Source organism: Bos grunniens, chromosome 24 (assembly GCF_055505025.1).
Source record: "Bos grunniens cultivar Pamir isolate PY7600 chromosome 24, Bosgru_T2T1.0, whole genome shotgun sequence".
NCBI classification, from domain to species: Eukaryota; Metazoa; Chordata; class Mammalia; order Artiodactyla; family Bovidae; genus Bos; species Bos grunniens.
In genome coordinates, this window is record NC_141188.1 from 50,038,772 (window position 1) to 50,066,225 (window position 27,454).

General features: G+C 46.9%; 1 protein-coding gene across 13 annotated transcripts in view; it reads left to right on the forward strand.

Annotated features, from left to right (window-relative positions):
* The window catches only part of CTIF (cap binding complex dependent translation initiation factor), a 322,983-nt gene that overhangs the window by 259,242 nt on the left and 36,287 nt on the right, over window positions 1–27,454 (forward strand). For all 13 annotated transcript variants that reach the window (XM_086372398.1, XM_086372394.1, XM_086372402.1 and 10 more), the window contains one exon: window positions 22,917–23,072. In XM_086372398.1, coding sequence (XP_086228524.1) covers window positions 22,917–23,072 — 156 coding nt within the window. The remainder of the gene's footprint in view (window positions 1–22,916; window positions 23,073–27,454) is intronic.

Consider the following 27,454-nt stretch of genomic DNA (forward strand, 5'->3'; position numbering starts at 1 on the left):
GGAGCCCAGCAGTTTCCTTAGGGCCATCCTTCATACTGTTGAAGCCTTTTCCCTGGCAGCTGGCATCAGACATGCCCAGCCCAGAGTAAAAGGGGCCATATCACCACATCGCCAGCCTGCACCGACAGCCTTCCCAGGGGTCCCCAATGTCCTTGCCGACATCCCCCATAGACTCCGGGGCTTCCTGTGATTAGTCACCCTGGAGCTGATTTCCCATGACGCTCCCCCTCATCTTCTAAACTATCCCTAATTTTCTTCCTTTCAGACTGCACCTGTCTTAAGTCTTGGTTTCCCCATAGAAGGACAAGTTTCTGATCAGCTGAGCTGTGCCTGGGTGGATGTTTTATACTCTGCAGTTTGACTAGGGAGTTGCTGGGAAAACAGCCTTATCCTAAAGTTACATTGCAGATAGGGCACCCTAGGGCACCGTGCTACAGGAGGGCATTCTCTAAGGCACCAGGGCCTTCGGGCTCACTCCGCGGAGGCCCATGCTTTAGGCCTGCAGCTGTCCTCTACCCCGTGGGACAGCATTCAGGCATTTGAATCTCACAGTCTCTGTGACAGTAGTGGGGCATGTTGTGTGAACCCATTTTCCAGATGGGACTCAGCAAGGCCAGGTGACCACCCAAGCTCACGCAGAGCTCTCTGCATTCTCCTTGGAGGTTTGCCTTCTGTGGTGGGCAGAGCTGATGGCCCATGAAGGGACACCACGCCAGGCCCTCCCCATTCCTCTCACACAGTCAGAACATCACATGTCACCTGGGTAACACTTCCTCCGCCTGCAGCCGCACCAGAGCCGCCAGGGGCCGGCGCGGGGGGAAGAAGGTGCCAGACACGATTGGTACCTCCAGCTTCCTGCCCTTTCCTTTCTGCAGACCTGTGAGCAAGCTGGCGTTATTTTTATCTGGGGACACAGGCGTGGGAAGTATTTGTCAGTGTCATCTGGTGAATGCAGTTGAATTGTCTTTGTCCAAGGCACCCCCAAATAAGTAGTGTTAAGTGTGCTAAGCTGTTCACATTTAAAAATACAGTCTGACTGATGAAAGATAATTTGCTCATGGAGCTGACATCACAACCCAAGCACAGAGCCGTCATTGCCAGAACCCACGCTTTATTTTTACCCTCTTGGGGTTTTGAATCATCACAGTAAGGGCCTGTGCTATTTTTTAACCCATCATTCATATCTATAATCCACAGGAGGGGAAATGGCTACTGTCTGCAGGGGCAGATTGCGTACGTCTGTGATAACGTCTGCTGTTAGCACGAGCACCATTCTGAGTGGAGTGAAGTAGCTGCTTGGCATGCAGGTGTGCGTCCCACGCAGCCCCTTGGAGGTTTCTGATGGCAGTTGCAAGGGTGCCCCCTCAGAGGCCTTATGCTACGTAGATGGACCCGCTCACTGCATTGTTGCCCGGTGTTATTCAAGGAACTCTGCATCTTGCTGGATCCTGACAAGTTGCCCCAGTGGGAGCAGACGTGTGCAAGGGATTGCACTAGGCCCAGTGGGGTGAATAACTTGCTGAAAGTCACATAGCCCCCAGACGGCCACTAGATCCTTTTGTAGTAAGGATAACATAACCCTTTATGATCTCAAAGCTCCTTCTTCTGTCTTGGTCACGTTGGATCCACATTAATGAGGAATCCTTGCTTCCATCCACCATAATATGAGTGGAAACATGAATGAGGACAGGATGAGCTTCCCATCTTAGCATCTACCTTTACCCCCAGGAAGCTTCCCTCTACAAGAGTAACCCTGGGGTAGGAAGTCAGACAGGTCACACCTGCCATGGAAGTCCTTGGGCCCTGGCTGGGGTAGGCCAAGGAGACGAGGAGAAGCCCAGCATCCACTGAGTCTCTCCCTGGCCAGGCCCCGTTCATTCTCCTGTGTCTAGCTCTGTTACCCTTTCCCACGTGGGGAGTGGGAGACTGTGGGAGGTCTTGGGGCTTGCCCAGGTCCAAAGGTTGGGTGGAAGTCTGATCACCCAGGCCTGTCTGGCTTTTGAGCCCATTGTGCATACTCTTGATACACCAGTGGTTTTTGAACATTTTTAGCAGCAAAGTTATTTTTTCCAAACTCGATTTCGGGCATATCCTCCACCATGTGAAACAGACGCAGCAGAGGGGGTTCTGCCTGAAACTGAGGTGCATGGAACCTGCCCGCCCCACCGCCCGTCACCCACCCCCACAGTTGGCCCCAGGCCCCTTGGAACACGTGAGGGTCCATCTGGTCTGCGGCCTGGAGCTCGGGGCTCATTGAGAGGGCCTGAGTGTTTCCTTCAGGGCCGCCCTGACCCCTACAGTGCTGGGCCGAGCAGACATCCAGATGGGTAGGACCAGAGGGAAAGTCATGTTGCAGTAGTGGGGCCCATTAGGTCGGAGCATGACGTAAACAGCTCCCACCCACATCTTTGCAGAAAATGACAGACAGGCATGGCCATCGCTTCAACATCCATATCCCCATACCGTCTCCAGAGATGGGGCAGGAGCCGGGATTCCCATTTCCCAGGTGCAAGTTTTGGTCTTCCCTGAGCCCATGGGACCTCGTGGCCTTATCCCCCGCCCCACCTGCCCCTGCACGCCCCACCCGTGGCTGTTGCTTGACGTCGTCCGGTAAACATTTGGGGATACAGCTTGATAAAAGACGTGTGTGCCCCTATTACAGCTTCCCTGAGGGATAATGCCCCATAAACATTAATGTGACTTTTGAAGTCTTCATCTGTGGCAAAGTTCAAAGTTGCCGGTGGATTTGGGCTTCTGGCTTAGTCATTCTGGAATCCCCATTATAGGCCAAATCTTTTCGTGAACATTTCAAGGGGTTTTTCTCAAATTCTATAAATAGTTTAATAACGCCTGTGTAATCATCTATTTTTATCGCTAGCCTTCCAGACGGTTTCAGAAGTAATGTGGCTGCTCGATGAAAGTAGGATTTCACAAGCCTTCGGTTTCCAATTGCTTCCAGAGCGTGGCCTGTGGGCCTGGAACCGAACAGTGGGATCCTGGATTGCATTTCTGCCTGGAGGAGGTGGCCTGACCCTCCTGGGAGAATCTGGTCCAGGCAGAAACTCTGGGAGCAGACTCCAGGAATCTCCAGAAAGCTGGCCAAGCTGGGCTCTGACCTCAGCTCCCACCTTCCTCCCATAGGAAGCCCCAGACGAGGCACTCTGTGTGCCCTGTCTCTCAAACTGCAGACAGGGACATTGCCCCTTTCCTGTTTAGGAGGATCTTGGCTCTTCCCCAGGGTTTTCACACCTGTCTCATCACCCCAGCACCCTACTGACCCTGAGCAGCTCAAATAGTTTCTTTCCATTTTACAACTGTGGACCCTGAGGCAGATTTTTCACAGATTGGCAGGATAGTCTCATGATGCCCCATCCAAACCAGACTCGTTGCCCTTTGATGTTGCCATAGGTTTGCCCCCTCGAACTGAGACCACGGTGAGCACACCCACGTCTGTCCCCACAGAGTTCTGCCTAACAGACAAGACCTACAGGGCCGGACCCTGGTGGATACCTGCCTCCAAGCCCATTGCCACTCTCTGGGCAGGTGGAGAGGAGTCCTAGTCCTGTGGAGCCTACAGCTGAGCCCTATCATCTAGGGGACCTGTGGGGAAAGGCAGGGCAGAGGCAGGCAGCCATCCTGTATACAAGTGGGCCTTTTCACATAGGATGACTCTGGGGGAGAGAGAACAGAAGAGAGAATTAGAGACCTGGGGTCCAGGCCTGCCAGCCTCGGAAGGATGATCAGATCCCAGGGCCTCTTCCTCCAGTGTGAGATGCTGTGTGGAGCAGGGCTGGCAATGTTTGGGGAAAGCGCTTGAGGAAAGAAAATGGTTAAGTAAAGGTATGGTGGTACCATCACACCGAAATCAGGCTGGCCACGGATAGGTCAGGACACCAGCATGCAGTCTGCTGAGTGCCGGGTTACTGAGGGCTGCTCTCTGTCTGTGGACACAAATGCTCCAATTCACCCGTACTTGGGGGGGTCTTCCTTGTTGGCTCAAAAGGTCAAGAATCTGCCTGCAGTGCAGGAGACCCGGGTTCAGTCTCTGGGTCGGGAAGATTCCCTGGAGGAGGGCCTGGAAACCCACTCCAGTCTTCCTGCCTGGAGAATTCCATAGACTTGGCGGGCTACAGTCCACAGGGTCGGACACGACTTTGCAACTGACACTTTCACTCTTCACCGGTACCTGGGAAGGGGTACCTGGAGATGTCTTCCTGAGGCTGAGGGAATCCCGTGACACTCTGCCTGCAGGAATTCCTGCTCACCCACCAGTAGTCCTGTCCGCAGTCAGCCCTCTCTTCCTGCTCAAGAGTTTTCCTTCAGTCTCTTCCGAGGGCTTTTCAAGGCCACAGCCGCAGCAGGTGCTGGCTCCCCCTTGCCTGAGATTGAGGCTTCATGCCTGCGTAAGTGCGAGACAGAATTCCCACTGAATCAGCCCAGCTTCCTCAGCTTCTCTCCGCTGCACCCCAGTGCTGCCACCCCGCCCCGCCTCCCGTGGATCAGCACAGCTGAGCCTACCTGACCTGATTTTGCCAACCCAGATTTTGCTTATACCCTGGGAAGCTTGGAAAATGTCTCCAGAATATTCTCAATTAGACTGGAAGTGCCGGATGGCAGTTCTCAGCCTCAGTGTCTTCCTGGAGCCAAGTGCCAGGGAGAACACACTCTCAGCCTTGGTGTCCATCGGTCACAGAGAATGTCTCCTGTGCTCTGTTTATCAATAATGATGTTCATGTCTGTGTATTAGAGCAGATTCAAGGTTATCCCAATAACATCACTCTCTCTCTATTCTTTTGGGTGGGACTCAAAAGAGTTGCCATGTATGTGGGCAATTCAACATGACATTCAGGAGAGTTTCAGCCACTTGCTAAAGCCATGCTGATGGTTCCAAGCCAGGGGTCTGTGTTTGCAGTAGGCAGCTGTTGTCTTGGTCTGTGGTCTGGGGAACGTGAGGGATGGTCATCCAACCAGTCCATCCTAAAGGAAATCAGTCCTGAATATTCATTGGAAGGACTGATGCTGAAGCTGAAATTCCAATACTTTGGCCACCTGATGTGAAGAGCTGACTCATTGGAAAAGACCCGGATGCTGGGAAAGATTGAAGGTGGGAGGGAAGGAGACTACAAAGGATGAGATGGTTGGATGGCATCACTGACTCAATGGACATGGGTTTGAGTAAACTCTGGGAGCTGGTGATAGACAGGGAGGTCTGGCGTGCTGCAGTCCATGGGGTCGAAAAGAGATGGACACAACTGAGCGACTAAACTGAACTGAAGGGAACTAATGGTCATCTGATGAGCATGGCCAATCAGAATCCTTCCCTGAGATTTGTGGGTCGGATGCACAAATTGGAAGAGGTCTGTCCTCCTTTGACTCACAGGCCATTATGATAGAGACTGGGAGCTCCTGATGGCCATCTTTGCTGTTGCAAAGGGAGATCCTGGCAGGAGACAAAGTGGTCAACATGCACAAAGCCAGACCAGGCAAAAGAAAGAGCCAAGAGGACCAGCTCTGGCACTGTCTGAGCCCTGTAGACCAGCTACATTCCTGGCGACCCCCTTTCACCACTGCCACATAAACCAGCTCAGGCCCTGTGTGCTTAAGCTGGCTGGAGAGGGTTTCTGTTGCTTGCAGCCAAGAACGCCATCTGACAGTGTCTGGGGGCAGAGCAGAGGGAAGCAGTGAAGTGACCAGAGCTTTGGTATCATGTGATGGGGAGGTCAAGGCTACTCAGGGAAAGCTCCAGCTTGCAGTGGACCCTGCCCCCCCAAAGGCAGGGTCCAGTGGACATCAGAACCCAAGGTATGCAACCAATCCGAGGGTGGAGGCAGTAACCCTATGCTCACACTGACCTCTGAGGTGCTTCTCTGTCCAGACAAGATGCAGGCCTGCCGCAGACCATTGCCCAAGCCAGAGTGACCTGCAGGTCAGGTTCCCACTGTTCCAGAGTCAGGGGTGCCGCTGAACCCCCAGGGTCAGGCCTCAGGGCCCAGCAGGACTGAGCCAAGACTGCAGCTGTGGCGACGATGGGGCAGTGGTGGCCAGCTGTGAGCGCAGCCTGGCTCTCCACCCCTTGGCTGGGGCTGCACACCGAGCCTGCCGGAAGGAGGGGGCGGCCAGGTCCAGGGCCAGCTTTGGTAGACAGAATGACTCAGGACACAATGACCAGGAGGTCTCTCTGCCATTTGTTGAATGCTTTACTGTGCATATGTCACTCCTCGAAGCCAAAGAGGTCTGTCTGACCCAGTCAGAGTGGTGCCAAGACCTGGGTGATCCTCCCACCCTGCGGCCCCAAGAGGACTCTCTGAGACGCAGGGACTGGCCAGCCAGCCCATTCTCCTCCCTTCTCCTCTCCTAATGCCGCGCTCTGCTGGAAGGAGGCCCACCCAGCCTCAGCCCACCCTCCTCCCCAGCTCAGCCCCATCGCGTGCCCCAGCCGGGCCACTCTCCCTTACAGAGGAGGGGCCTGTTGTCCTACGGATCAGTTCTTTTTGGCCCGGAGTCACAGGGAGCAGCTTGCAGTGTCTTCACATCCCTGAATCCTTTTTCATAAGGTCTTTTAACAGAGGTATCTCATGGAGCCCAAAGTTCTCCAAAAAGGATGGGAAATGGCACATTCCCGGTTGTCTCTAGGACTTAGGGGGGATTGATCTGCTCTGTGTTTCCAGTTCCCCCTCCAGGCCACCCCTGGGCCTGGGGATGCCCCCGCCTCTGCCCCGGTGACCAGGTGCCAAGAAAGGACCACACCGCCTTCTGTGAAGTGGAAACTCTTGCCCTGGGGTCCCCCCAAATGATAATGACCGGGTGGGTCAGGAACTTCCCAGAACTACCAGGGCCTGTGTCTGCCCACTGGAGGCTGGCAAGCAGGCCCTGGGCTGAGAGAGGGGACAGAGGAGGGAGGTGGAGGGGAGGCGGGAGGGGTCTGAGGGCTGCAGCCAGCAGCTCTGGGGGGCCAGGTGACTGACGGGGAGGCCCAGGGCTGGGGAGGAACCAGAAACCACGGATGACCCTGTCACAAAGGGCGACTCTACAGAATGACGTGGGCTTATTGACGCATCCTTGAAAAGGGAGAAAAAAAAAGCCCCAAATAAGCAAAGAAACCTCACCCTATGACCAAAAAATGTTACCCACAAAAGTGAAACAAATACTGTGAGACAGAGCGGACCAGGACTGGCGCAGTGCAGGTGGGAAGAACACATCTGGGGAGTGAAGTAACCTCAAATGAAAGAAAAGGTGGATCTGGCCAATATACGGGCTCTGTCCTCTCAAGTCTTAAATTAAGAGAAAGAATGGCAGCAGCTTGTTCTCTCTGAACAGATTGGCCTTTTAAAGAAGAGCTGTCTGATCACTTACGTGGAATCTTTACCCAGGTTTTCACCAGATACCTGCTCTGAACCACGTACCATTCCAGGGATGTGGTGATAGATAAGACAAGATTTCAGACCCAGTGAAACTTTCTTTCTAGCGAGGGGTCAGAATATCAACGAATATAGGCCAGGAGGGAAATAGACCAGGGCCGGTGATAAGCCCTGGGGGCTGCTATCTTAGGCAGTTAGGGGAGCACCCCCCCAACACACACACACCCCTGCACCCTGCCCAGAAGCCAGCATGAGAGCAGAAACTTGAAAGAAGGGAAAAGTTGAGCCGAATAAAAAATACAGCACCTTTTATTTGAAAACAACTTTCCTCTTTCCGATATAAAGAATTCTGGCAAATGCTCAAAACCCTCCAAACAGTGGCCTAGGGGAAGAGCTGGGATCAGCTCATTGCTGGTGGGCTGTCACCAGCTCCCCGGTATCCACCCCTCCCCCGTTTCATCGTGACTTCTCAAGGAAAAAGAAACTTCCTGCCAGCAGTGAATAAAAGAGCACTTTCTCCTCCGCACTGGGGACATGGCAGCAGCAGTTACCCCGGCACAGAAACAAACCAGAGTCACTGGGGATGTAGATTGTGGAGGGGTACATTTCCTTTGGTCATTTGTTTTAGGAGTAGGAAATGATGGTGCGCTTACGGGTATTGGTGGGGCAGCCATCTACTTTAGGAAGCTTCAGAATACACTGAGATCCTTGTGCCCCGATGCCTCCCTTCTCTCAGGGCACCATCTCCCTGTTGGCGGCTGCTGGCCGCTGGGGCGGGGTGGAGGGGCAGGGTTCCCCCTTTGCCTGTATGCAGCTGTTTTCGGCTTGACCGCAGGACTCTATCATGCCAGAGTTCATGTGGTTATCCAAAGCGGGGAAGAATTTCCCAGAATGCCTTGAGAAACCTGAGACACTGAATGGCTTTCAGGGCTTATTGATGTGGCCGGTGCAGGAAATAGCAGTACGTCAATAAATAGTTTTAGGCAGGAAACGAGGCTTAAATGGTAGCCTTAAAGTTTGGGGAAAGGCACTAGGGGTTGTTGGGAGGGAGCCTGCCAGTCAGATGAGAACCTCAAGCCAAATAACCAGGCTTTGAAATGGCTGCCACCAAGCTGAGGCCCCTTGCTGGTTCTGGATGCAAAAGGCTGAGGTTGAAGGCAGAGCTGGTGACCTAGGGGATGGCTGGTCTCGGCTGGCAAAAAAGAACTCCTTGTTGCGCAAGAGAAGCTGGCAACCTACAACATATGCACCCGAAGAGACACATAGGCTGGCTTTTGGTGGCCTCAGGTGGGCAAGGTCACAGCCCTTGTAGTGAGAATTGCCACTAGCTGGCAGGTCGCTCCAGGAGTTTCGATGTCTTAGTCAAAAAAATCAAGGAAATGAATCACTATCTGCCCATTTCTTTTTATAAGTAAGTGTTTTTCTTAAAACAAAATTTTCACAGAAAAGTAGGAAAATTCACAAAATAAAAAGCAAAAAGCTAAACATCATCTATAATTCCACTATTGAGAAATGCTACTATTAACACTTTGGATATTTCTCATCATTTTTCTTAAAAAAATCTTTTTTTCATTCAGGGATGAGATTATACAATATATGCAAGTTTGCTTTTGCTTTTCTCACTTAGCATTATGCAGCCATTTCCCCCAGAAGTTATGAACTTCTCATACATGTAATTTTAATGGGCACATGAATCATCATTTACTTAATCATTCCCCTATTGTTGGATACTTACGTTGCTGAATTTTCGTTCGTATCAAGCTTATTTTTCCTGTTATTTTAAATTATTTCCTTATGATAATTATCCAGAAGTGTAATTACTGGATTAAACAATAAGACCACTTTAATGACTTATTTTAAGAATTTTTTCAGGAAATTGATACTCGTTTACATGACCCATATTATGAGAGTGCCTGTCTCAGTTCATATTTACCAGCATTGACAGTTACTGGATTTAAGCTTTGCTAACACAGTAAGGGGAAAATTGGTATTTTTACTTAATAGCCACTGAGATTTGTTTTTATATATTTATCAGCAATTTATGTTTTCACATATGAATTATCTTTTAATGCCCTTTGCTCATTGGTCCATGAGGGATTTAGTACTTTTAATACCAGTTTGAACAAGCTATTTATATATTGAAGAGGGCATGGCAACCCACTCCAGTATTCTTGTCTGGAAAATCCCATGGACAGAGGAGCCTAGTGGGCTGTGGTCCTAGGGTTGCAGAAGGTCATCAGACCATTGCCTTTTGTCGCATTTATTGTAGCTGTTTTTCCTGGTGTATCTATTCCCTTCTAAGTGTGTTTATAATATTTTGACTTTTGATGCATTCCTTTTGTCTTAAGGTAGAATGCCCTTCTCCATCCAGAAACTCGATAAATAGTTTTCTTCAGGTCTTTATGGTTTGTCTTTTTTTAGGGCCCAGTATTAAAGGAGACTCTAAATAATCCCCCTACCCCACCACCACCCTGACGTAGACAGCTGTCCCAGAATCACTGCTTGAGTGAATAATGCTTCCTGAGCTACCGACTGGTGGTTCTCTGGGGGCCATGTGATAAACTCTTTTGGATGCCAAATTTGTTTCTAGGCTATCTGATCTCGTGTCAGATCCACACCCTTTTAATTATTAAAGCTATAGGATAGATGGAAGTAAAAGAACTCTTTCCAATTGTTGTGTTCTGTTTTAAGCTGGTTGTTTTTTTTTTTTTGACTGTGCTACACGGTATATGGGATCTTAGCTTGCTGTCCAGGGATGGAACCCACACCCCTTGCCATGGAAGTGGGGAGTCTTAACCACTGGAACTCCAGGGATGTCCCAAGGAATATTATGTGTTTCTTCACTTGTTTAAGACTTTCTTTTCAATCTCTCAGTTCAGTTTTGCAATTTTCTTTGTAGAAATCTTGCACATTTCTTAATAATGCCACTTAAGAATTTCTGTTGCTTACCTAAATGAGCTTTTATGCACTAAAATGTCTCACTAGTGTTAAAAAAAAAAGTTGATTTTTGTATATTAGGTTTATATCTAAGTACTATGAATGAGTTCCTAAACTCTGTTGTTAATTCAAATCTTTACTGAGAGTTTCTCTTGGGTTTTTCACATATAAAAATCATATCAAATCATTTTACCTCCTTCCTTCCAAAGGTCTTGGGTATTACTGCTGGTTTTTTAATCAGGGCTATTGATATTGCATTTATAGATGTACTGATACTAAATCACCCTTGCCTTTCTGTGATAAAATCTACTTGGTTATAATGGATCTGTTTGTTATATTTCATTTAGGACTTTTATGTCTACTCATATTAGAAAGATTAGCCCAAAGACTTCCTTATTTGTAATTTACTACCATTATGAGATTTTGGTATTGGGGAACTGGAAAAGCTTATCTCTTTCTGTATTCTGGATCAGTTCAGATCAGATCAGTCGCTCAGTCATGTCCAACTCTTTGCGACCCCATGAATCACAGCACGCCAGGCCTCCCTGTCCATCACCAACTCCCGGAGTTCACTCAGACTCACGTCCATCGAGTCAGTGATGCCATCCAGCCATCTCATCCTCTGTCGTCCCCTTCTCCTCCTGCCCCCAATCCCTCCCAGCATCAGAGTCTTTTCCAATGAGTCAACTCTTCGCATGAGGTAGCCAAAGTACTGGAGTTTCAGCTTTAGCATCATTCCTTCCAAAGAACACCCAGGGCTGATCTCCTTCAGAATGGACTGGTGGGATCTCCTTGCAGTCCAAGGGACTCTCAAGAGTCTTCTCCAACACCACAGTTCAAAAGCATCAATTCTTCGGTGCTCAGCCTTCTTCACAGTCCAACTCTCACATCCATACATGACCACAGGAAAAACCATAGCCTTGACTAGACGAACCTTTGTTGGCAAAGTAATATCTCTGCTTTTGAATATGCTATCTAGGTTGGTCATAACTTTCCTTCCAAGGAGTAAGCGTCTTCTAATTTCATGGCTGCAGTCACCATCTGCAGTGATTTTGGAGCCCAGAAAAATAAAGTCTGCCACTGTTTCCACTGTTTCCCCATCTATTTCCCATGAAGTGATGGGACCGGATGCCATGATTTTCGTTTTCTGAATGTTGAGCTTTAAGCCAACTTTTTCACTCTCCACTTTCACTTTCATCAAGAGGCTTTTTAGTTCCTCTTCACTTTCTGCCATAAGGGTGGTGTCATCTGCATATCTGAGGTTATTGATATTTCTCCCGGCAATCTTGATTCCAGCTTGTGTTTCTTCCAGTCCAGCATTTCTCATGATGTACTCTGCATAGAAGTTAAATAAACAGGGTGACAATATACAGCCTTGATGTACTCCTTTTCCTATTTGGAACCAGTCTGTTGTTCCATGTCCAGTTCTAACTGTTGCTTCCTGACCTGCATACAAATTTCTCAAGAGGCAGATCAGGTGGTCTGGTATTCCCATCTCTTTCAGAATTTCCCACAGTTTATTGTGATCCACACAGTCAAAGGCTTTGGCATAGTCAATAAAGCAGAAATAGATGTTTTTCTGGAAGTCTCTTGCTTTTTCCATGATCCAGCGGATGTTGGCCATTTGATCTCTGGTTCCTCTGCCTTTTCTAAAACCAGCTTGAACATCAGGAAGTTCACGGTTCACATATTGCTGAAGCCTGGCTTGGAGAATTTTGAGCATTACTTTACTAGCATGTGAGATGAGTGCAACTGTGCGGTAGTTTGAGCATTCTTTGGCATTGCCTTTCTTTGGGATTGGAATGAAAACTGCCCTTTTCCAGTCCTGTGGCCACTGCTGAGTTTTCCAAATTTGCTGGCATATTGAGTGCAGCACTTTCACGGCATCATCTTTCAGGATTTGGAATAGCTCAACAGGAATTCCATCACCTCCACTAGCTTTGGATCAGTTCACAAAGCAAAACAGGTATCTAATTTTTTGAAAGTATGAATCCACTTACCTTCCTCTAACAGGTAATTCAGAACTTTTTGATTTTCAGTGTTTTCTGGCTTTTTATTTTTCTTGGTAAAGTTTGGTGATATTTATTTTCTTAAAAAGCACCTATTTCCTCATTTTTTTCAAAATTATCAGCAGAGAGTGGCAAATAGTTCTTATGTGCTTTTTAATCTACTCCATATCTATTAACGTATATTGCTCATATGTCTTTTTTTTAATCATTGCAGTTTTTTATTGAAGTATAGTCGATTTACAGTGTTTTGTTAGTTTCGGGTGTACAGCAAAGTGATTCAGTTATATGTATTTTTTTCAGATTCTTTTCCCATGTAGATTATTACAAAATATTGAGTATAGTTCCCTGTGCTACAGTTTATCTTTGTTGGTTACCTGTTTATGTATGAAAGAAAGTGAAAGTCACTCAGTCCCGGTCTGACTCTTTGAGACCCCATGGACTATACAGTCCATGGACTTCTCCAGGCCAGAACATCGGAGTGAGTAGCCTTTCCCTTCTTCAGGGGATCTTCCCAACCCAGGGATCGAACCCAGGTCTCCCGCATTACAGGCGAATTCTTTACCAGCTGAGCTATCAGGGAAGCCTGTTTTATGTATAGTTGTTTGTTTACATTAATCCCAAACTCCTAATTTATCCCTCCTCTTCTTTCCCCTTTGGTAATCATAAGTTTCTTATATCTATGGGTCTACTTCTGTCTTGTATATAGATTCATTTGTATCTTTTTTTTTTAAGAGTCCATATATAAATGATACGGTATTTGTCTGTCTGGCTTACTTCACTTAGTATGGTAATCTCTAGATCCATCCATGTTGCTGCAAGTGGCATTATTTTATTTTCTTACTGCTGAGTAGTATTCCACTGTATAAATATACCACGTCTTTATCCATTCATCTGTGGATGGATGTTTGGATTGCTTCCATGCCCTGGCTGTTGTAGATAGTGCTACAGTGAACACTGGGGTGCATGTATCCTTTCAATTACAGTTTTCTCCAGATATATGCCCAGGAGTGGGATTGCTGGATCATACGGTAGTTCTATGTTTACGGTTTCTTAAAAAGTATTTATTTGGCTGCATTGGGTCTTAGTTGAGCCACGTGGGACCCTCGTTGCATTGTGCAGGATCTTTGATGGTGGCGCACAGTCCCTTTTGCTGTGGCCAGAGGTCTCAATAGTTGCAGCAGGCGGATTCCAGGGTGCAAGAGCTTCAGAAGTTGCAGCCCATGTGTTCAGTAGTTGTGGAAAGTGGACTCAGTAGTTGTGGAAAGTGGACTCAGTAGTTACAACACAAGGGCTTAGTTACTCCGCTGATGTGGGATCTTATTTCCCTGACCAGGGATTGAACCTGAGCCCGCATATTGCAAAGCAGAGTCGTAACCACTGGACCACAAGGGAAGTCCCCTAATCGTAGTTTTTCAGGGAATCTCCGTACTGTTCTCCATAGTGGCTTTATCAGTTTACATTCCCTCCTAAAGTGTAGGAGGGTTCCTTTTTCTTCACACTCTCTCCACCATTTATTTGTAGACTTTTTGATGATAACCATTCTGACCAATGTGAGATGATACCTCATTGTAGTTTTAATTTGCATTTCTCTGATAATTAGGGATGTTGGACATCATATTTCTAATTTTATTTTTATTTCTGCTTACTTGGTTTTGTGTATAACTTCCTTTATTTTCTAATTAATTTCCAGCCTTAACCATATTTTGTACTTTCATGTATTTCCATAGTTAATGGTGGTTTTCCAAGGTTTTTGAATTGAATATACAAATTAATACTGTCCAATAGAAGTATAACATGACCCACATATATACCTTTAAATTTAATATCATATTGTACTATACCTACTATATTCATAATTTCGACAAGTAATCAGTATTTTTTAAATATGAAGCATTTGAATTCTATTTTTAGACTTTATGTAAGTCTTTAAAAACTAGTGTTTATTTTGCACAGACAGCATGCTTCATTTGTTAGAGGCACTTTTAAAGCACTCAGTCGTCCGTTTAGAGGAATATTTGCTTCCTTTTTTAATAACCAAAATATTAACAGTCAAGGCTATAACTTTACCTTTTATTATAGCTTTGACTACATCTCATAAGTTTTTATAGCTTTTTATTTCCTAAGTAATTTATTATTGTATATTTGATTATACTTTATTCTGTCTTTCAGACAAGTAACTGGCTATTTTTCAAATTGTTCTTCATTCTTAGTCCCAGGATATAATTTGTGCGATCTCTGTATTCTGACATTCATAGTAGAATTGCAGCTTATAATGAGGCTTGTTTCAATTTTGTCTTATTCATTATGCTATTTAAGTCCTCTGACACATTTTCTATTCATTTAATCATTGAAAGAATTCTTGTGATTTAATTTCCATTACTATCATTCTGTCTTTTTATGTTTTTTGTTTTTTATTCTTTCTCCCTCTTTCTTATAAATGGTTTAGCTGATGACTTTCCTGACATTTCCCTCAAGGAGCTACTTCTCAAGAAAAAGCCATCAGTATCAAACAGTTTTCTCAGATGCTTTTCATTTTCTAAGATGATTTTTTTTTTTTTTTAGTTTAAATGTATTTACTTTCAATTGGAGGATAATTGCTCTACGGTATTATATTGACTTCTGCCATATGTCAGCATGAATCAGCCATAAGCATATGTATGCCCTCTTCGCCTTGAACCTCCCTCCCACCCCATCACATCTTTTTATGTCTTAGCAGCTTTTGTTTTATGTATTTTGAGTCTGCACTACACAGTATATAATGTTATCTATTATGGATTGTTATTCTTATCTATAAAAATAATTTTTATTTTACTTAATGAATGTTATCTTGAAAACTACTTTGGTTTTACTTATGCGTGGATGCTCAGTCACTCAGTCATGTCCAACTCTTTGCAGCCCTATGGACTGTAGCCCACCAGGCTCCTCTGTCCATGGGATTTCCCATTTCCCAGGCAAGAATACTGGAGCGGGTTGCCATTTCCTCCTCCAGGGGATCATCCTGATCCAGGGATCAAACTCACATCTCCTGCATCGCAGGTGAATTCTTTGCTGCTTGAGCCATCGGGAAAGCCTGATTGTACTCATGTTTTAATTTTACTTTATATCTGCTAGTGGCTACCAATGTTTTAGTATTTTTAAAAGGACACTTTTATGTCTATTTCTCATTTATCAGACTTATGAAAGTAGTAATAACGTGTGGATCTTAATGGTCTAAATTATTAAATCTTGTGTGCTTTACAATCTTCTGTACTTTTCCCACCTGTATTCATCAGTCTTTAGTGATTTAAACTTGGATTATTAGGTTACTACTTCTACTATGAACTTTTTATTCAGATCACATTTAATTATTAAATATCTTCTCTCTCGAGGACTTTTTTATATATAATTTTATTTAGTTTTATTTTTAGCTGCACTGGGTTGTTGTTGCTGTGTGTGGGCTTTCTCTAGTTGCGGCACATGGGGGCTACTCTCCAGTTGCCGTGTGCGGGCTTCTCATTGCAGTGGCTTCTCTGGTTGCAGCTCACAGACTCTAGAGCTCAGGCTTAGTGGCTGTGACTCACAGGCTTAGTTGCTCCGTGGCATGTGGGATCTTCCCAGACCAGGGATTGAACCAGAGTCCCCTGCACTGCAAGGTGGATTCTTAACCACTGGATCACCAGGGAAGCCCTCTCTTGAGGATTATTGCTGGATTTGAACTCAATCTTATGACCAAAATTAGAATTATTTACTATGACTTAACTTTCTACCTGGTTTCAAGTTTTCACTCCTGGTCCTTCTCTACCATGATTTTCTCAGAGTTGAGGAATACATCTTTTTTTGGCTGGACCAAGCATTCAGAGCAGGAGACCTAAGAACCATGGGTTCAATCCCTGGGTCGGGAAGATCCCCCGGAGAAGGAAATGGCAACCCGCTCCAGTATTCTTGCCTAGAGAATCCCATGGACAGAGGAGCCTGGGGGCTATAGTCCATAGCGTTGCAAAGAGTCAGACACCACTGAAGCAACTTAGCACGTTCTCATATATTCAAGAGAGTTTTCAATTTTTATCTTTAATCATAGTTTTAAAATAAATAAATAAAGTTTATCATGTCAACCATTTTCTAAGTGTACAGTTCAGTCATGTTAAGTGTAGTCATATTGTTATGCAATCAATCCCCAACATTTTTTAATCTTGCAAAACCAAAATTCTAAACCATTAAACAGCTCCTCATTGCCCCGTTTTCCTAGCCTCTGGCAGCCAACATTCTATTTTCTGTTTCTATAAATCTGACTACTCTAGATATCTAGATGAGTGGAATCATACAGCATTTGTCTTTTTGCAACTAGCTTATTTCACTTTAGCATAATAACCTCAAGGTTTATCCGTGTTGTAGCATGTGTCAGAATATCCCAAGATGAAAAAGTATTCTATTGTATGTATATACTACATTTCCTTCATCCATCTGTCTGTCAGTGGACACTTGAATTGCTTCCACCTATTGGCTATTATGAATAACGCTGCTATGAACACGAGTGTGCAAATATCTCTTCAAGATTCTACTTTCAATTCTTTTGTAATATATGCCCAGAAGTGGAATTGTTGGATCATACTGATAATTCTATTTTTAATTTTTTGAGGAATCACTATACTATTTTCTATAGCAGCTGCACCATTAATTTTTTTTCTAAAGGTAAGTATGTGGGTGGGATTTTTAAAAAACATTTGCTTGTGTAAAATGTATTTGTCTTGCTTTCACTCGTAGCTCGGTGTGTTCTTTTCACCTCAAACATGTGAAGAGCTTGCCTCAGTGTCTCTGAATTTTAATATCAATTATAGAAGTATACTGCCAACCATATTTTTGTTCCTTTGTAAGAAACCTAGGGTTTTTCTTTTTTTTTTTTTTCCTTCAAAGCTCTTTTTAGAATTTTTCTTTTTCCTTGAAATTAAAAAAGAAATTCTCCTGTTAAGTATAAATAGTGGGGCTCTGGAACACTGTGAACCCTTTTTGCCTAAAGAGACAGTTCTTTTGGAGTTTTCTTGTTTGTTTTCAACTTAAAGTTTTTCTGTCTTCATTCCGTGTATTCTGATGTCCTTTCTGAAAAGCTCTATAACTCATGTCCGCTCTCTCTTCTCTGTCCTTTTCCTCCTTGCTTATTTTTATCTATTTATTTTCCAAGTCTGTCTCATGTACCACTTTTTCTGCAGCATCCATCCTATCCTTTCCTGCTTCCAATTCACATTTCATTTTGCTGTAGATTTTCTACTTCCTTTGGTTCTCTCCTACCCCCAGTTCCAGTTCCATGCTTCAACTCAGTCTAAGCTTTTTTTCTTAATTTAATCACATGTCACAGAATCCATGTTGTTGTTCTTAACAGACATACAATCCCACATGTTTGTACTTGGGCTTTTTATTTCATTTATCTTTGGTTTATTGTAGTTGTCATTTTTAGAGTTTTGCATTTCCCTTAGATTTTCAAAATAAGGCTCCCCTATTCTGCAGTGCAGGATTTTTTCCATAGACGCCGTATTTCTTTTCTCCTCCCTTACCCTTGAATGCGAACGGCTGGGTTTGGTTCTGGTGTTCACCATGCGGATCATCCTTAGAGTTTCTTGGCATGTGCTCTGGTAATAGTGGAGTCTCCCCTCAGACCTGAAACTGGTGGCTTCACGTGCACATCCCACATTTAATTTCCCATATTTGGCAGGTGTTCGGTCTTCTAATGAGCTCTACTAGCCCCAGACAGAATCCTCTCTTCATGCCACTGATTATCAGGAGGAAACTGAGTCAGGCTGTTCTTTGATTGGATATAATTGTTGTGTAAAAGCTCCAGTCCCAGGTTCGCACTGTCCTGAGGCTTTTCCTTCCCCAGAGGGCTTTGCCTGAGAACAGCGTGCCTCTGAGGACTCAGGGAACCTCCTCATCTCCTTCTGCCCCTCAATCTCCAATGACTAGAGCTCGAGCCGTGCTGATGGGAGCTGCCGTGGTGTGCAGGCGCAGGGTCTTGTTGGTAGTTACAGGCTCTTTGCCTCCCGGCCAGGGGCAGACAGCGGGAGGGCTGCAGTTTAAGCTCCCTCCCCATCTCACCCCTGCCTGGGTCTTATGGGTAGGGGGCCAGACTGCTCAGGGAAAATATGATCTCTTGGTGACAGCATTTTAGTTAATGGTAAGGACCCTGCAGTGAGCTATGATCTTCCTTCTTAGTGTTATGGGACTTAACATCTGCCTTCACGGGCATTTTTATGGGAGATGGAGAAAGGGTATCTTAGGCACTGATAGATGGGCACTGTTTTAACTCCCACGTTGGCACATTATAAAGGCCTAGCATTGTGGTTCTCAATGATGGCTGTACATTGAAATCACTTGGTACATTTCAAAATGTACCAGTGTCCTGGCCCCACTCTGGCCGTTGACACAAGGCCCCCTGGGGTGGGCTTCAAACATCAGTAGCTTCAGAGTTCCTCTGGTGAGCAAGCAGGGCTGAGAACATTAGCTCAGAGCAGAGAGCAATGGACGGGCTTAGGTTCTCATTCAAGTTATGTACTGGTGACCTTGGTCAAGTCCTTTCAGCCCTTTATACCTCAGTTTCCCCTATTCTAAAATGGGAATGGAAATGCCCACCCCTGCTCTGACCACATAAAGATCTAGTGGGATAAACAGCAGTTAAGAAGATAGAATCACCAAAAGTCTCATGACTTTGAGGCCAGCAGTACAGCACCCTGGGGTGGCCAAAAAAATTGAACACAAGAGGAAACAGGTTGTAGAATCTGATACCATTGCAGGGTCTGGGGCAGCAGGCAAAGTCATTCATTCATTCACAAGTAACCAGAACACTACAAGGAAGCCCCTATGGGAGCCATCTATTCCAGATTCTGTACTAGTGAAGAGATCCCAACTACTTTTGGGATTTCTGGCAGACTACGGTTTTATCAGTTCAGTTCAGTCACTCAGTCAAGTCTGACTCTTTGCAACCCCATGGACTGCAGCACGCCAGGCCTCCCTGTCCATCACCAACTCCCCGAGCTTACTAAAACTCATGTCTATAGAGTCGGTGATGCCATCCAACCATCTCATCCTCTATCGTCCCCTTCTCCTGCCTTCAATCTTTCCCAGCATCAGGGTCTTTTCACATGAGTCAGTTCTTCACATCAGGTGGGCATGGTATTGGACCTTCAGCTTTAGCATCAGTCCTTCCAATGAGTATTCAGGACTGATTTCTTTCAGGATTAACTGGTGGGATCTCCTTGCAGTCCAGGGGAGTCTCAAGAGTCTTCTCCAACACCAGGGTTCAAAAGCATCAATTCTTCAGCACTCAGCTTTCTATATGGTTCAACTCTCACATCCATACATGATGACTATTGAAAAAACCATAGCTTTGACTATACAGACCTTTGTCGGCAAAGTAATGTCTCTGCTGTTTAATATACTGTCTAGGTTTGTCATAGCTTTTCTTCTAAGGAGTAAGTGTCTTTTAATTTCATGGCTGCATTCCTCATCTGGAGTAATTTTGGAGCCCAAGAAAATAAAGTCTCTTACTGTTTCCATTGTTTCCCTATCTATTTGCCTTGAAGTGATGGGACTGGATGCCATGATCTTAGTTTTTTGAATGTTGAGTTTTAGGCCAGCTTTTTCACTCTCCTCTTTCGCTTTTATCAAGAGGCTCTTTAGTTCCTCTTCACTTTCTGCCATAAGGGTAGTGTCATCTACATATCTGAGGTTATTGATATTTCTCCCAGCAATCTTGGTTCCAGCTTGTACATCATCCAGCCCAGCATTTCTCATGATGTACTCTGCATATAACTTAAATAATCAGGGTGACAATATAAAGCCATGAGGTACTCTTTTCCCAATTTGTATACAGGTAGACATTTCAGTGGGAAGAGGGTGGCAAGGCAGGAGGCTTGAGAGGTGGGCGTGAGACCCATCAGATCTGTGGGTGTGAGTGGACCTCCAGGGACAGTCTGGATTGATGGCTTCATGGAAGATTCAAACTTCAAAAGTGAATAAGAGCTTGGCCTCTGATATACTATTCCAACTTAAAAACATCATTAAAAGGAAGGAAAAAAGTTTGGTCTCTAGAGCAGGTAGACCCTGGGTTCAAATCCCAGCTTTGCCATCGCCTCCTGGCCATGGTAAGTTGCATAACTTCTCTGACCTTGGCTTCACCATCTATAAAATGGTGCAATAACAGGACCTGCCTCACAGGATCGTTGTGACAGTTAAATGAGGCGGTACAATTAAGGTGCCGTCATCCAGTCCCTGATTTGCCACCTGAGGCCCCATATGCCTTTTAGGTTTCTTGACAGCACTTTCATCACATGCAAGGGACAGGCATTAACCAAGCCATCCAGGAAGACTTTCCATCACTGGAGATTCTGAGAGTCAACACTGAGGAGGATGATCAGCCAAAAGAAGCCGTGGGAAGGGTGCTGGGCTGTGGAAATGACTGGTGTCACACTCTACAGCCTGTTCCCTCCTGGGTTCCATTTCTTTTGGCGGTACAATCATCCAGAGCCAGAGTCTTGTTACTTAGTGTCTTTGAGTCTTTCCTTTCCATCACATCCACAGCTTACCACTTAGCAAGTACTATATACCTTCACACGATCTCTTGTACCAACCTTGTATCAGTCAGCTACTGCCGCTTAACAAACAACCACAGAAATTTCAGCGGCAATCCTGTATCAATCAGCTACTGCTGCTCAGCAACCAACCACAGAAATCTCCGTGGCACACAGTAATAAGTATTAAGATGATGTGTATGCACGTTGGCCAGGAGTTACCTGATCAAGGTTAGATTTGGGTGGGGCCCTCCATGTTTCTCTCATCCTCCTCCTGGGACCATCGGCCAGCCCACAGATGGTCTTCTCACAATGATGGAAGAAGTATAGGAGAGTAACTGTAAATACTTAAAGCCTCTTAAGGCTTGGAATCAGAACTGACACCCTGTCACTTCTGCCTCTTTCTGCTGACCAAGGCAAGTCACATGGCTAACACAAAGACAAAGGGAAAGAGGAAATATATCTGAAACATAACCTAACCTACCACAGATTCTTATCTTTCAACTGCCAGAGAGTTCAGGTCTTTATTTCATTCTGTCTGGACTTCTGCAGTGGCCTCCTTTCTGGTCTCCACACCTAAGCCATATTAACCTTCTAAAGACCACAGGTATGATGATGGCATTTCAGTGATTCCCCAGAACCTTCCCTATCAACCAGCACTTGGAACGCGACTCCTTGGCTGGCTTCGGTTATCCACTCCAGCTTTCTTTTTCCCCGGCCTGCCCCCATTTTCCTCTCCACCTCACCTATGCTGGGGTGATTCTTATTGTTGTTTAGCTGCTAAATCATAGCCAGCTCTTTTGTGACCCCCATGGACTGTAGCCTACCAGTCTACTCTCTCCATGAGACTTCCCAGGCAAGAATACTGGAGTGGGTTGCCATTTCCTTCTCCAGGGGATCTTCCCAACCCAGGGATCGAACCTGAGCCTCCTGCCTTGGCAGGCGGGTTCTTTACCACTGAGCCACCAGGGAAGCCCACTAACACTGGACACAGACTGGCAAATACCTCCCTATTTCCCCAACGCCCGTGTTACCCTCCCTGCACCTTGCCTGTTGTCATCGCTCCACCTGAAATATCCCCAGTTCCCAGGTCAGAATCTTAACTCTTCCATGGTGCTGATTTCCATTTGAAAGGAGTAACTCCTACCTCAGATTTCCTCTGAAGTCTTTTTACCTGGATCTACCTTGCGCACACACACACACACACACACACACACACACACACACTGGCTTTTAGTATCTTCTGTCTTATGTCACAGTTATGAATGAACATGTCTTATTCTACCCTCTAGAACAGTGCCTGGCATGCAGTGATGCACTGATATTTTTAAGGAGTATGAATGAATGAATTCTGCTAGTTTTTCTTCTGTGCCCTAGGACCTTGGCTGGCAGGGGCCATAACTGTGTCTTTAGCCCAGTGCTGTGGCCAAGATGCCCGCTGCTGGATGTATGGTCACCCTGCCTGCTGCAAGGGCATGATGTGGAGATTAGCAAAGGAGATAGTTCAGCCATGGGGAGGAGGTGATGACTGGGAAAGGTGTTGTCTCTCCTTTACCTCATTCCCTCCACCTTGGTATCTGGGTCAGTGAGGCAAGGCCGTTCAGTCGCTTCAGTTGTGCCCTACTCTGTGTGACCCTATGGACTGTGGCGTCCCAGGCTCCTCTGTCCCTGGGATTCTCCAGGCAAGAATACTGGAGTGGGTTGCCACACCCTTCTCCATGGGAATCTTCTGGACCCAGGGATGGAACCCGAGTCTCTTCTCCCGCACTGGCAGGCGGGTTCTTTACCACTAGTGCCTCCTGGGAGGCCCAAGGGAAGGCTGCCGGGGCTCCTCAATCTGGGGACACTGAAGAAGAGGTGCCATGGCCAAAGGTCAAGGTGGTCTTTCTGCCCACCAGCGAGTCCTCAGCCTTCACGCATCAGCCACGGGTCCCCCATCCACCTCCTTGCGGTAATCACGGGGTTTACCAGTTGCTCGGGGGCCCAGCCTTAGCCGGAAGGTGCCATGGTGGAGTGGGGTGGTTGCCGGGCCCCCTCCTAGCCCGGCGTGGCTGACAGGGTCTCTTGTGCTTCTGCAGAAGGACTTCACGGTGCGGGAGGAGCTGCAGCAGCAGGACGTAGAGCGCTGGCTGGGCTTCATCACCTTCCTGTGCGAGGTCTTCGGCACCATGCGCAGCAGCACGGGCGAGCCCTTCCGTGTGCTGGTCTGCCCCATCTACACCTGCCTCAGGGAGGTAAGCGCTGCCCGGCCCTAGCGACGCGCCTCTCCCGCTCCCGTGTGCCAGGAACGCGACAAGGCCTGAACCACGTAAAGTGATCAATCACTGGGTTAAGAGAAACGGAACTCCCCCGGTGCTTCTGTTTACTCTAGCCAGGTTTTTGTTTATTGAGTTTATGTGAAAGGAAATAGTTCCCCAAAGGAAAGTATTATGAACTCGGAGTGTCGTCTGTTCATGCTGTAGAACCTCGTCCGCAGAATGCAAGGCTACAGAAAATATTGTTATCTGAGTGAATAGATCTTTGGGCTGGATGGGCTTACCGCTGAATTATTTGTTTTAAAAAAAATAGTTGCTTCTACATGGCCTCTGAAAAAGAGGAAAATGAGGGTGATCAGGAAGGTTCTAAGAAGCAAGAAGTCGGTGGGGTCTGTGTCCTACCAGGTACCCTAAACCACTGTGGAGGGTCCTCCTTGGTGGCTCTCTGGGGTAGAATTGAAGGGACAAACACAGAAGCTGTTGATGTGTCCAGTGAGGGGCTTGTAGCTCAGAACACAGGAATGAGAAGGGAACAGGACGAAGGCCGTTGGCATTCCAGTTGTATCTTTGAGTTAGAACCAAGAGAACTTGCTGACGTGCGATACCGAGGAGGGAGGAAGCCGTGTGGGGTCCTCATTTATCAGCCTGCTGGCACCATTTCCTGAAGAGAAATAGATTGGGGGTGAAAACCAGGGATTTGGGTGCCCGTTGGCCATCTCCAGGCAGCTCTCTGTCTGCATTGCTCAAGTACACTTATTTGATGATCCGGAAGAGGTCAGCCCTGGGGACACGGTGTCGACCTGTACCCGCTGCTGGGGACTCACCCAGGGGTGGGTGGGAGCGGCTGAGGTGGAGTGGAAGAAGTGGACGAGGCCAACAGGCGGGAAACAAGCCGGAAGGGGCGATCAGCACAGGCTTCATCCGGTGGGGACCGGTCAGCCCACGCCTCCCAGATGCTGGCCCCACCCACCCTCAGCCGCTGATCCCAAGGTGTGGGGAGGGGCAACCTCTGGGGAATCAGTGGGACCAGGGCAGAGAAGTGGCCTGGGTTTGGTAACAGGGAGGGGCACCACGGTGTCCGCGGAGTGAGCACACACTGGGGAGTCAGAGGAGGTGAGGGCGTGAATGGGGACAAGTTTTTGGAGAAATATTTCTGTGAAAGGCCCCAGGGAAGGGGGACTTGTCAAGAGATACTTTTGTGTTTCTGAAAGAAAGATAATAGAGCAATCTTAAGAGAAGGGAGAGGGTATCTGTAAATGTTTTTGAAGTATCTGTTTATAGAAAAATAGCACGTTCATTCCAGCCTGGTAGATCCACAAAAGCAGAGCACGCAGGCCTCTCCTGGGTGCTTTGCGACCCCATAAGCTTCTGCCACTCCATGGAGCCAGAGACGCTTCTTGACAGATGTACTTGAATTCAGATTCAGTCAATGGCCTCTTCCGACTCAATTTCGCTCTCCAGGTGTGCTTAGCTCAGACCACAGAACCACAACAGGCCGTGGGTGTGCTTTGTGCATCCCTTTGGAATGCCTTGAAGTTAGCCCTCTTGGGAACAGGGGGCTGGCCCGGATGGCCTCTTGGGTCCCCCTGTCCTCCTCTGAGCTTCCCTGCACCCCGACAACCTGCCTCAAGGCGGGGAGCAGCACTGTTATGGGGCGATGACCTGGATTGCCCAAACACACTCCCTCTGCGTGATCTGGGCACCTCCTGGTGTTGCTGTCACCTCTCCCCCAGGCAGGAAGTGAGGCTGCAGCTGAGCCCCAGCCCTGGCTGCCAAGACACCTCTGACAACGCCTGCGGTAGTGCGAACCTTCTGGTGTGAGATCCAGAAGCTGCCAAGAGGTCTGCACAGACCAGAAATGAGGAGCCCCCTGACGCCCACTTGTTGGTTGCATTAAACTCTTGAGGGTGGCATCACCCAGGCCCGTGGTAAACTTGGAGGGTAAATAAATAAATTATCGATGGCTTTCATCGTTTGGTAAAGAGGAAACCACTGTCCCACATTCCAGCCCATCTGCTTGAGGCCACATAGGGAGACCCCCGAATTCTTAGAGTCAGTTGCTGCCTCCTCCACCTGATTACATGTACACGCATACCCAGGCCTGACCCACGTCCTTCCAAAGCAGGATGAGCCAGTTCTCGGATGTTTCTAGAAGCCAGAATCGTTGCTGCTGCCTTTCTCTGTGCTGGACAAGTTTAGGCTCTTCCCCCAGGGCCATGCAGATGGCTGACCCCAAATGTACAGAGCCTGCCCTGTCCAGAGGTCCTCCCAACTGCCAGAACCATCCCCAGGCTGGCATCTCTGGCTGCCCACTAGACACATCCCAAGTCAAGCCTCAGAGCCTCGAACAGGATGTACCTGTGGCACCCCAAACCCTCCTGCTCAGTCCCTGTCCTCACGTGGCCCAGACCCAGCCTTTTTGCTCCCTCTGTGGCCAGGCAGCAGTCCCAGGACTCCCCAATTACCCTTTCTCAGCATCATGGGGACCCCCACTGCATCCACTGCTTTGGCACCCCCCGCCATGGCTTCCGCTCCTCTCCTTTCCTCCGTGCCCCTGAGCCGAAAACAAACCCACGGGTCATCTTTGGTGCAAAGAGTCTCATTTGGAACAAACCTAAGGAAGAAGAAGATAGAAAATCCTCAGTCTCAGGGTCTTTGGAGTCATGGAGGCCACCTTCACTGGACATGGGGCTCACTCAGATTGAGCCTGTGCTTTACCCCTTCAGGCTGGGGGACACCCATCTCTCTGAGGGCTGCCCTGCCCTAGAACGAGGCCCATGGGCGTTCGCTTCCGCACTCTGACCTTGTTGAATTAACCTTCTCTCAAGTCACCCAAGCTTGAAACCTTGGACTCTGTCCTTGAAGTCTCTCTCTCTGGCCCTGAAGCCTTCCCTGCTGGCCCAGCTCAAGTCTGTTCTTCTGGAACCACCTCCTGTCCCCACCTCCCACCAGATGCACCAAGAGCTCCTCCAGGGGGAGGCTCTGCACTCCATCCTTAGAGCTCCATCCTTTTGACATCACCGTAGTAGATTCTTTAGTATTGATAACAGCTCAGTGGAAGGCATTGTCCAAAGCACTTCATACATTCTTCTGTCTCTTAACTGGGGCAACACCCTGAAGATTATCATCCCCATTTTCCAGAGAACAGAGAGGTCAGACAGCTTGCTCATGGCCACACAGCTAGTGGGAGCAGAGTCAATATCAGAATTCAGGTCTGACCGCCCAAGTCCCTGCTCCTAAACCCCCTGCTTCACTGCCTTACGAGTCGAACAGGAGCAGCTCTTATTCTATTCTCGTCCATACCCAACGCCTGCTCTGTGGTGGAAGCCAAAAAGATCTTTGTGGAATTGATTCTGTTTTTGCCATAAATAGCATGTGCCAATCAGAGATCCCTCTTCAGGGGATGGAGAAGAATAATTTTCAGTAGGCTCTTCAACTGTGTAAGAACAAATCGTTTCTGCCAAGATGATTTTCCAAGGGATTGAGGAGTATTATTGGTGACCAGAAACTATGTGAGTCTCCTTGCCCTCCTGTTTACAGCTCATATTTGCCTCATGAGCTCTTTTCAATGTTTTAAAATGTTTCTCATGGTAAGAACATTTGAGAACTACACTCTTATCAGATTTTTAAGTGCACAGTACAGTATCGTTATCTGCAGGCATAACGTTGTACAGCAGGTCTCTGGAATTTATTCATCTAGCATCACTGAAATTTTATACCCGGTGATTAGCAATCCCCACTTCCTCCTTCCCCCAGCGTCTGGCAACTCCCATTCTAGTCTTTGTTTCTATGAGTTTGACTAGTTTAGATCCCTCATATAAATGGCAGCCGCAGTGTGTGTGCACGGCGTGTCCAACTCTGCGACCCCCTGAACTGTAGCCCACCAGGTTCCTCTGTCCTTGGGATTTTTCAGGCAAGAATACTGGAGCAGGTTGCCATTTCCTCCTCCTGGGCATCTTTCTGACCCAGGGACTGAACCTGCTTCTCCTGCTTTTCCCGCACTGGCAGGCAGATTCTTCACCACTGAGCCACATGGAAACATGTAGTATTTGTCCTTGTATAACTACTTCTTACACTTGGCATAGTGTCTTCCAGATTCAAACATGTTGCCCCATATTATGAATTTCCTTCTTTTTAAAGGCTGAAGAGGATTCCATTATGTGTATAGATCACGTCTTAAAATCTGTTTATTTGTCAGTGTACATTTAGACTGTTTCCACATTGGATGCTGTGAACAGTGTTGCAGTGAACACAGAAGTGCTAATGTCTCTTCCAGATCATGATTTCAGTACTTTTAAAGAAATACCCAGGGTGGGACTGCTGGATAATATTATGTAGAAGTTCTATTTTTATTTATTTTT